General features: G+C 32.6%; 1 protein-coding gene across 3 annotated transcripts; it reads right to left on the bottom strand.

The window, feature by feature from the left end:
* Positions 1-3,796: 3,796 nt before the first annotated feature.
* LOC134275786 (uncharacterized) lies at positions 3,797-10,997 on the bottom strand. 3 transcript variants are annotated; one of them, XM_062758094.1, is made up of 5 exons: positions 10,879-10,997; positions 10,599-10,792; positions 10,376-10,423; positions 9,720-9,793; positions 3,797-5,197 (listed from the first exon to the last, which is right to left on the bottom strand). In XM_062758094.1, exon 5 carries the CDS (start codon positions 4,728-4,730, stop codon positions 3,942-3,944), a length of 789 nt encoding a protein of 262 aa, XP_062614078.1. In that variant the 5' UTR covers positions 4,731-5,197; positions 9,720-9,793; positions 10,376-10,423; positions 10,599-10,792; positions 10,879-10,997; the 3' UTR covers positions 3,797-3,941. The 3 variants fall into 3 exon arrangements, with proteins under 3 accessions (XP_062614078.1, XP_062614071.1, XP_062614063.1); XM_062758087.1 differs by lacking the exons at positions 10,599-10,792; positions 10,879-10,997 and having other exon boundaries at positions 10,376-10,494; XM_062758079.1 differs by lacking the exons at positions 9,720-9,793; positions 10,376-10,423; positions 10,599-10,792; positions 10,879-10,997 and adding an exon at positions 7,261-7,592.
* Positions 10,998-11,216: the final 219 nt, after the last annotated feature.

The following is an 11,216-nucleotide window of genomic DNA, read 5'->3' as shown; positions in this document are numbered from 1 at the left end:
ATCTATATAAGATTTTCTAATTAAATATTCCATTTTTATGCCACTTAATCCGCATATGGTGGTTATGTCTCCAAAATGAAGAACATATTCTAGAATGATATATTTCTAAATTGATACAGGCTACTGATAAATGAATTGACGTTATCAGATCTAGAGCCTTTAACCTTCTAGTTGAAATCAAGGATTTCCAGTTTCTATGATAGTTATAATGATCTTGTTTTCAAACAAGCCTAACGTTTGGTCATATTTTAACTGAACTGTTTTACACCAAGTCTTACATATAGCCCATTGTTTTAAATGGTGTTGGCTATTGAGTACACGGTTTTATATCAAGGTTTCACGGTGGGTGTTACCGGCCAACAAAGGGTTTTTGCCCCTTCTCTTCAAGGCTCTTGTTATCACCTTTGATGTTTCTGTTTGTGTATTTTGACTCATTCACAATCCGTATTATTCAATGGATTTATGATTTGATCGCTGATCGTTATCTTCCCCATATTCTCGTTTAAAGTCATCATTTCGTAAGTTCTGTATATGGTCGATACAAAGACCTTGTCAGCAAATACAATCTGTCATTAAGTGAAATGCTGACTGATATTTTTCATACTGCTAGTCCATTATTTACGCACTGAATTGTAAAGAATGTTTTCGTTATTTCTCGATCATGACAAGGAACAAACGGCAGGCATGACCAGGGGATGCTCCATGGCACTTGATCCCACCTCTGATGTTACAGAAGTTCGTGTTTGCTCTTCTCCTATTTTGTAATGTTTAATGTACTTTAAGCTTGAATACTGTTCGTTATCTACGCATGTTTCATTATTTAAACCACTTGGGATTAAAAATCTGCGCCTGTACAGAGAAAACAAAATCTTTAAAAAAAAGACTTCTCGAGAGAAACACAGACATTTATTTTGCGTATTCTCAGACAAATCAGCACCCTTGAGACTTGCATAAATATCAGACAGTAAAGTTTCCGTGAATAGTATCAATTCTTACCTTTGATTAATCCTAAATTAAATCAATATATACCAAGATTGTTCGGCGTGTCATTTTTGTATCGAACTGTATTAAATATAAATAAGATAGGTATCATTAACACATTGTTCTATTCCCACGGGAACATTTTGCAACACGTTTACCGGTTATTTTTATCTGCTGGAGTAGTTCAGTGATATATATATATACATAGTTGTATTCTCCCTGTAAAAATTGCTTTTAACAGGGAGAATATTCAGTGTTTATAGTCTTTGAATGAAAAATGGAGATAACGACCTCAAAAGTCAATTGAGGCAATATAAATTAGTAGCACAGTAAAGATGGACCTCTAAAATACACCTAACTTGGGATCGGGTGTCAAGGAGGAGAAAACGTTCTTTGTCGACAGGTCACACCCGCTGTGTGCTCAATGTCATGGCGACACAAACGGAAAAATCCATATACAAATCAGTGTATGTAAATAATGATCTTTTTCAATTTGTGTGAGAAATATCACTCACCATTAGACCTAATGTTCAATCGTATTTGCTTACATGTACAAGATCATTCAATATTGCCTGTAGTTCTGAAAAATGAATTAACAGAAAAATGTACAACTTAAGATAACTTTATTACTGACGCACATGGAATACTAATTGTAAATTAACACATTTAAATTATGTGTACACATGAAATTGGTTTGAATGAGCATTGTTATGAAATATTTGTTTTCTCAGAACTTTGTATCTTTCCTTGATTATTGTAACCATTTAAAATGTGTTTCCTTATTGGACTCTGTTTTAGATATATTATTTGTTTTGTTCTTTTTTTATATACAGATGGAATTATGTTTTTTTTTAATTCATAAACATGAACAATACAACTCATTTGTGACGCATTAAATCTACATCGTTAAAATTCAAATCGAATAACTTAATTTTCATAGAACCTGTGAGATGCACCGTGTTAAATATTGGTAATTAATGTCTAAAGCTTTATAAAACCAAAAGAGTAACAGTCTGTGTTTTTTTCTCTATCAAACTAATCGCAAAGTTGCATGCGAACCAATTCAAGATTAGCTGTTCCGATTACCCAGTCTGAGGTAAACGTGAGTGTGAAATCACATTGATGTTGATGAAATTCTGTAATTAGCATCCCTGAAAATCAAATATGCTAATGTCTTATGGCTAGAAATTTCAAGAATGTTTTGAAGATATGTGGTGTCTCATTAAGCGTACCATTTAGATTTACCAATGTGAATTTTATAAGGCTATCAGCTGTTAAATTCATATAATTTCACTCATCTTTGTCTTGGTTCATAACTCAGATTTTTAAAAAATCATATTCAATAATTGTAAGGATCTATTATTTAACAAAATCGAAAAGTCTTTTTTCATGAAAGCGTTCTTTAAGCACATGCAAAAATATAATATCGGAACATGTGTATAATATGCATCTCTGTAATAATCTCTATAGACGTCCTAACAAATGGAAAATTAGCATTGCGTTTCTTTTCTAATGATATTGAAACTCGGCTTGGTCAGCAATTAATTATATAGCATTTTCTTTCATTAACATGACCTTTTTTTATTCTTTTTTTTTGCAACATATTTCTTGTGATTCTCACAATAAAAATGGATAAAAATCATTATAAGGCATTCTTAACCCTAAACTGGCTGATGAGGGAAGTTTGATTTTCAGTATATCAAAATACCAGTATATCAGTATATCAAAAGTTTGATTTTCAGTATATCAAATAATGATCGAGGACTGCGTTCTTTAGATTTTTAATAAAATTGTAGGGCCTAAACATATTTATTATGTCGAATGCTGACTGACGTGTTTCATATTACATTGTAATTGTATGACCATTATTTACACTGGATTGTCGACGGATTTTTCCGTTAAGTCCCGGTCATGACAAGGATCACACGACAGGAGTGATCGGTCGATAGGGGATGATCACTCCTCCATAGAACCTGATACCACCTCTGATGTTTTAAAGGTCAGTGTTTGCTCTGCTCCAAGGTTTGTAGTGTTTAATGGACTTCTGAGCCTAAATACTGTTCGTTATCGCCAAATATTTCATGCACATCATTCTTTATGTTTTCTTTAATGTATAAAAGTCGTACAATTTTGCTCGAATCATTCTACATTGTATTATTATACCGTATAGCGCGTTTTCTTGGCGGGTGTAAAATTTGGCGTTTTGCCTGCTCAAAGGTATGTTAATAATTTTAGCGTAATTCATTTTAGCGGACAAAGGGTTTCAGTTCTTTGCAAATGGACACTAAAAAGAGAACTTTTCTATATTAGCGATTAAAACTTTAGCAGACTGTTATTAAAATGCCAAAATAAGCCAAAATTAACACACCGCTAAATTAACCAACTATACGGTATTGCTAATTATTGACCGGTAATTATTATAAAATGATTAAAATTTACTTCTATAATAGCAACTGGATCGAAAAGCCATATCACTTGTCTGACGTAATTTAACTGTTGATTTTCAGAATTTGTATGAACTACTTTGGACCCCTAATTATGTTTCCTAATCGATATCAGTAATAAAACTTCCCACAAATACTAGTTTTTCCATTATTATTAAGAGATATAAATCAATTCAGATTAAGGTCAACTATTAAATGTTAATTACGACAACCTTTGGCAATCTATTTGATATCTAATACATGAAAAACTTAATCTTCTTTATGCCCATTTTATGAGGTTTTTTTCCTACGTAATCTGAAAACAGATCGCGCACAGAAAGATAATGTAGAGAATACGAAGAAATGAACGTTTTAAAAAGCAACAAAACAAATAAATGTGTAAAGGCTTTTATATTTGAAGTTTAAAACACATCTTAGGTTTGAAAGGGCATCCACTACGTTGATGTTGTCATTATATAACACCTGTTTTTGGCATTTCACCGGAGAAAACAAAACATATCCTGAAAATGGGAAAAATTATAATGGTGGGAGTTGTATATGACTCCGGGATTTAATTTTATCTCCCTGTGAAATATTCAGAGTTTGTAACCACATTTCACATTTGCTTTGAAGTTCACCTTCCCCTTGCGCTTGTGGGGAAGAAGACTTTGGACGAACACTCTTGTCACAGGCAAGTCCAGCTTGTAGAGCATCGTAATATTTGTTATCGTCATTGTTTAGGTTTGGTTGTGGTGTCATCGAAAGTCGATCATGTTTTTGTAAATTTTCACTACTTAATGGTATTTGTATATTGACTTTCACCTTTGGAACGTCTTTGTCTTCGCCCTCATGAGAATCAACTGAAGATCCTCGACTTATGTTAGCTCTCCAGGAATAACTCCCTCTCCTGATTTTAGGCGTCGTTATAGGGGAATTGGTCTGCTTAGGGGTAGACGGAGTTTCTTTTTGAGACAGAGAACTTCTTTGACTCCCGGGTGAAGACGGTGGTGTTGGTGTGGCTGATCCAGGGGTCGCGCATGTCGGTTCGAATTGAAATCCTTGAGCAATCATAGGTGATCGAGGAGACCGGCAGTCTTGTATCAGAGGAGTATTAACATTATCATCAACAATGTTCTCGAAACATTGTATTGTCTGTCGACCATCTTGTTCTTCTAGCAGCTGAGGGCATGACCGCACTCTAGATAAGGACATATTCGATCCACGTCTGTTCATATCATGAAAATCTTCCTCCTCGTCGCTGAAGCAGTCAGCTACATTTAAAGTACGTTTCTTCACTTGTTTCGATACATTCTTTTTCGATGCCATTGTAATTACAGAAGTTTGGTATCGCTGATAACTGTTCTTTGTTAAAGAACACACTCAATGTTTCCTTCAAATATTTCACTTCACCATTAATTATCCTTCGTCCTTATATTAATTTTTCTCAGAATATTTCAATGTCTCTATAAAATCTCGACTGACGAATCTATTATGAGATTCAATAATTTATCGATATTGTGTGGTTTTAATTTCACATAGCTTGAGCCTGTGTTTGGCAAGCTCTTCTGACCATCGGTGGTCTTATTTGACTTTTTTGTTTTAACAGTAATAAAATCAATACACTTAAAGGCGTTATATTTCGTGATTTACATCCACATTTTCTGATGTCGTTCAAATTACAGAAATATAGATGTCCTTTGTAACGGTATAGATGTGTTACGTCAACACTCCCTGTTTCGAAATTATCCAAAGATAAAATACTTCGCATTCATCGTATAAACAACAGCTTTATCCTGAAAAATATAGAAAAATTATGCTTAAGATATATATATCTTTTTCCGACATTTATTGATCCCAGAGTGAAGGGAAAATTTCCCTAAACAACTGTTTGAGATGTAACAGTCGTATTTAAGTTTGCAAATAGCTTGTCTGAAAGAGGATGGGAAAAAACAATAAATAATAATGTTGCTTTGGACTTATGTCGTTGTGATCGATCTTGAACGCCCTCTATCGATTTTATCAGGTAAAGCATGGTGATTTATACTTAAGTCCCCCGCATAAATCCATCTTACATGAAAACTACTCACTACTCAAGAAACAATTGAATCAGAATGCGATTGAAAAAGATCTCTGACGTTTTGCATTATAAAAAACTTATAAAAAAAGACAAAACTAACTACGTTACCTTACTCCTAAATATTTATTTGCAATTGTTGCGTTTGATTTTATACAAAAAATCTAATAAGTATAAGTAATATACTCTAGTTACTTGTAAGTGTACTTTAAATGCACACAGGTGCAGTCTCTTATGACGAAATCCAAAGTTTAACAGCTGAAACTCAAAAAAGTCAGCACCGCTTTATGTTCTCGCACAATTTACATGCAAATTGGCAAAGCGGAAATATTTTTTCCGGCTAGTATGAAATCATGTTGTCATGATGAATAAAATTATCGAATTACTGACTAAATTTACCAATCCTCTCGGGTCTTTTGAGCAATAAATTGCTTTTTGTCTCTTGGCAGTCACGAAATAAAGGGATATTTTTTTAAGTACGTGTTTTTTTTTAGTATTTAGAATAGGAATAAAAAAAACAACGAATCCAGAAAGAGATTCTGCCATACTGATTGTGTTCAGCGAAGAACGAGTTGGAAGCTTTTAATTTAACTAATAAGTAGTACTGACAGATTGAGGAATGTTCAGAAAGGACCTTCAGAATAAAATGAGGTCCCATTTCGCAATAGCTGCTTCTCTCTCTCTCTCTCTGCTTAATGGTCGTGTAGATCAAAATTTACAGCCTTCCATGTAATCAGAAGGTCGCGGGTTCGAACCCTGGCCGCAACTGAAATACAAGTCGGTAAAAAAGGTAGCAGTTTTTTTTCTTCGCCAAGAGCTCGGTACATTGACATGAAAGTTCTGGGTCATTTGGATGAGACCTTAAAATCACAGGCACCTCGTCACAGCAGGTATTGCCACAATAAAGATCCCTCACTGCACTGCTCAATGGCACTGGATGCCAAGCAAAGGTAAATATTTGAAGCCCTTCACCGGTATATGGTGACGTCTCTGTATAAGTGGAAAAAAATCTCGAATGGGAAATAAAGCAACATTCGATCAATCAATTCCACTGCCTCAACTTGAGTTAAAAAATCTCGATCAGATTTTTGAACAAACCAACATATAACATAGATTATCTGTCAAATGTATGAAATCATCCTCTATCATTACGTATGAAAATATAGGATGTGTTTCATTTCAACGCGTTTTTCTATGATAAAAAACGTAATCATTATAATATAAAAAAAATAATTAATCTGATTTTATGCAATATTATATACATAAAGAAATAATACCGAGCAACACTTCAAATAGAAACCTTATAACGCTGGATTTGTCATTAATGAGAATATCTAACTTTGTGGCACAGTGCTACAAAAGGTCCATTTTAGAAATGAAATAATATGAGCCATAACATTAATTTTAATAAATTTAACTCACTGACCTATACATCCCCTCTCTTAGATGGAGTGTTTCTACACTATAGCTCATATCCATAAGTCATATTTAAGATCCATCTGTGGATAAGAACTGTACTTACAACAGTATTTAGATATAATCTTTATGAACCTATATGATAATCCTCGGCAGAAGCTAGGCAATACATTGTTTTATAATTGTAGACTGAAGTAATTAAATATGATTGCTGATGACGCAAAGAGAATAAATGAGAAAAATAAAATTCTTACGAATATATGGAAAATGACACTAATTTTTTTTAATGCTTTTAAAGTTGATAATACATTATCTTTGTAAGCTAACAGAATTATGACAACTATATGAAAGATAATGAATAATTACCGTAAACATGGCCAGCATGTTAAAGATCCATTAACCCAAAGTCAATATTTCAGAAATTACTTGCACTGGCACTGTAAGCGTGTTTTATGAATTGACATAAACCAACGTTAAGCATTCAATACGTTTATTCTACTTGACGGACCGATTTAACAAGAAGCATTCGATCGATAGACTGCTAAAGGAAGGAGATATTGTCAGAGGACTTTGGTAATGTTTTGTCGCTCCAGGATACATAAGTGGGAATGTCAACTTCCGCATATTACGCGGCAGTGATATAGAACCATTTATAAACCCTGTCAGGTAACATGACGCTACAGACCTGAATAAATGTTTAACGCAGATCATGCGGATCTCCTATCTTGTCAAATACCGACTGCCATTTTGCAAACAGGTAAAAATTGTGAATTTAAAAATGTGTGTTCTTATCAATAATGTTGACATGTGCTTTAAAAGTAATATGGATTCTTTAAAAGACATTAGAAGTTCCAGAGAGTCAATTGCTAATTACAGATGCAAAGCTTAAACGAAATTTGATAAATGGTAATTGATTATAATAATGGTATGGATTACAGCTGAAAAAGACATCAAGATTTAACCACATACATACATTCAAAAACAAACATCTTATTTTACAGGCAAATAATCATGAAAGGTGACATTGAATGCATATCCAAGAGTGCAGCAACACTTTTTTAAAGTAAACAAAACCCGAGACAAGCAAACTCATTAACCCGGTATTAATGACGTCAAAAATTGTGCAAAATATTTTTGACTTGGCGTACTATTTTGTCAAAATACGATCAAGATTGCCTTTTTGGAATCCAGTCAGACGTTTATTCGTTTTAGACACCTACGTAGTCATCGAATAATTGGTCTAAATTAAGGTAACAATGGTCTTGAAATGCGGTATTGAGATGAATATAACCTTATCCGTGTTTTTATTGAATCTAAAATCCGATTAATTACGACAATTCTTAATTAAAATGTTTAATTCTGTACATTTACTACGTAAAAAGATTTAATAATGTTGATTACTTCCACAGACACAGGAAATTTCCTTCATTCATCTCTTTATAGTAAAATAACGTATATAACATACTTCGAATAGAAGTTGTCATAGCAAGTCGCTTATTAATTGAAAATTCTATGATGGAACTATATATAGTTCTCTGATTACGATTTTGGTTTATATTGATGTCGATTGAAATCTGATTTATTTTGAAAAGAGCAAATTACAATATCTAAATAAAATCAGGAAATATAATCACTGTATGGGAAAACGCATATTGAAAAAATTACACACTACTATAAAAAACAACTTTGGAATCAAGGAAGAAAAGTCGTATCATTTTTTTCTGTATAGCGTATAATGATATAACTTTCAGAGAGAAAAAAACAATTTAGATTAAACATAATTGAATATAAATAGGAACGTGAAATATGTGGAAATAACGAACAGTATTCGAGCTCAAAAGTCCATTAAATTCGTTCTTTTTTTTTGGTTATATAATTTACTCTTTATCGATATTGTAATTATCTTCCCCGTGATTCATTTTGTAATTCTGGAATAATGGTAATAAAACATTTTATTCTGTATTAATACATTCCTAGTACCGGTATTTATATTTCAAGCTAATAAACTGAATATTTTACAGCTTCAAATTTTATCATTTAATATTAAAAAAGAATAATATTTCACTGTTAAGTTTGATCATTAAATATTCATAGATTGGAGTTAAATGCATGCAGCAGTGATTCAAAACATGACGACAAACGGTGCTTTACGCATTACGGGCTTTACTTGCCCTATGCACTGATGTTCTCGTTGTTTAAACAGATTGACGACAGCACGATCATTTGTTTTGAGTCATCTTGTTTCAATCGGCCCGATAACGTGATTATTGCAAGAAACAAGTGAAAAAAATTTGATGTTTTTATGCAAATTGGTAAGATAATGACCATGTTGTTTTGGGTGTGTGCTTTGTTTTATACTCAAATCTCTAACAAAGCTGTTATAATCAGAAGGGAAGATAATGACCATGGAAATGTGATGTCATCAAAACTTCTCCTGAAGGAATCGTGCAACAAATTGTATAATTCAACGCAGTTAAATAAAATACTGTGGTTTCATCAATGTTCGTGGAGTTTGCAAAACAGACGTTTTCGAGGATATGTAATTTCGTGAATAAAAGTATTACCTATACAAATGAATATTACATTTCTTAATTCAATGAACATTTGAATTCGTGGATCTGCTCAACGAAATCCTCGAAAATTGTTGCTCAAAGAATATTGATGAAACCACAGTAATTGATTTACAAGCACGGAACTTTTCAATGTGATTACAGTTTTTTTTACATGTATATTTTACAAATAAAATTGAATTTGCTTAATCAGAATTTATTTATATTTTTATTAACATTTTTGATGATATGATTGAAATTTTAACACTTTTATACCTTATTGAAGAAAGCTAGGCTGAGAGGTTGATATTATCACTGACAGTCAACTTGAGGTTATCTCTCGGTAAATTCTGTAATAGATCATTAACATAATTTCATATTAAACAACACAAAACTTCATATTCATAAAAACTGGAGTGTGTAGTTCAAGGAATGAATAGCTTCACTTCAGGTTAACCAAAGAAATAAGAATGCAATTGATGGCTTTTTTATGAGCCAGTAAGGTCGTAATCAATAGACTGCTGCTTGTATTGTATTCCCTATATGAATTAAATAGTCTAAATAGTTTAACACCAATCGTAGCACATGTACATGAACATTTACACATATTAATAATAATAATCACCTATTTCACAATCAATGATAATTAATAATAGCCTGTTTAATAATAGCGTACAATGTAAACATATTCAAAATGATCGATTGCTTCATTTTGGTTATGCTACATGTATAAGGTTAGAAAATATTGAAAGGCAACAATATTTAAACAAAAATATGTTTTGCACTCATCTGTGGCTGTTTTCTATTGCGATTTCTCGGAATGGAATGAATATTTAATAGTAAAAAACAATATATTTTCTTTGGCATTTTCTATCATGAAGCCTAAAGATTTAAAATAACATTTATCTTAAGCTAAGTAAGTCTGTACGTACCTGAGAAAAGAAAATCAAATTCTGCTCGAGATCCAGTCTTTTGATAACCTTGTAATGGAGAAGACAAGGTAACTTTTTCAATCTCTTTGGTAAGACTCAAAGCACAAACATCTTTTCATAAAGCAAACTCATAAAACTATTCCTAGTCTTGGTATCTTGATTAAAAAAGTTAGAAAATACTCAGGTCATATTGATCATGAAATTAAGAAAGTTAAATCGTTACCTTTTCCCAGTGACTCAAAATATCCCTTTGAAAAAAGAAAATCAAGCAAACATTATGTAATCTCCGTGTTTCACGACAGGATCGTTTTTGCTTGTGCACGCGATACGATCTCCTTGGTATTGCTGTGAAGAAAGAAAGTTTGGTACGTGCCCTCTAACGCATTGTTATTCTTGTCGACAGGGTTAAAAAAGAACCTGCAAAATCAATATCGACTTGGAATACAAAGAATTATCTCAGATTTCAATGCTAATTACTTGACAAAATAAAACAGAGGCAAGACCTTCGTCTATGACGAATGATCAACTAGGTACAGCTGAGGATGAGGGCGTCTGTGGAACATTAAGTTTAATGAACATCCTAGTGGAAACCTTCCTGCTGACTGAATGTAGCGCATTAACAAGAAAAGATAACATTTATCTATCATAAATTGTTCTAATGGAAGAGGATTAAAATATGAATTGTAATTGGAGCATTTTAAATCAGCGGGGGTGAAAATAAAAAAAAATCGTTGATGGAGCTCATTTTATTTGCAAATAAAGAGAGATGTAGTGTATTTCTACTGATATTCAAACTTACCGTTATAAGCTGTTCATTTACATCTATCGTTTTATAAGTGTA

Source organism: Saccostrea cucullata, unplaced genomic scaffold, assembly GCF_032062105.1.
Source record: "Saccostrea cucullata isolate Sc308-1 unplaced genomic scaffold, CSIRO_AGI_Scuc_v1 ctg690, whole genome shotgun sequence".
Lineage (NCBI taxonomy): Eukaryota > Metazoa > Mollusca > Bivalvia > Ostreida > Ostreidae > Saccostrea > Saccostrea cuccullata.
Note: the sequence above shows the minus strand (reverse complement) of the source record. Positions and strands in the feature narration are given on the sequence as shown.

Excerpts from the sequence above, each read along its gene's own strand:
- LOC134275786 (XM_062758094.1), bottom strand. The coding sequence starts at position 4,730 with ATGGCATCGAAAAAGAATGTATCGAAACAAGTGAAGAAACGTACTTTA.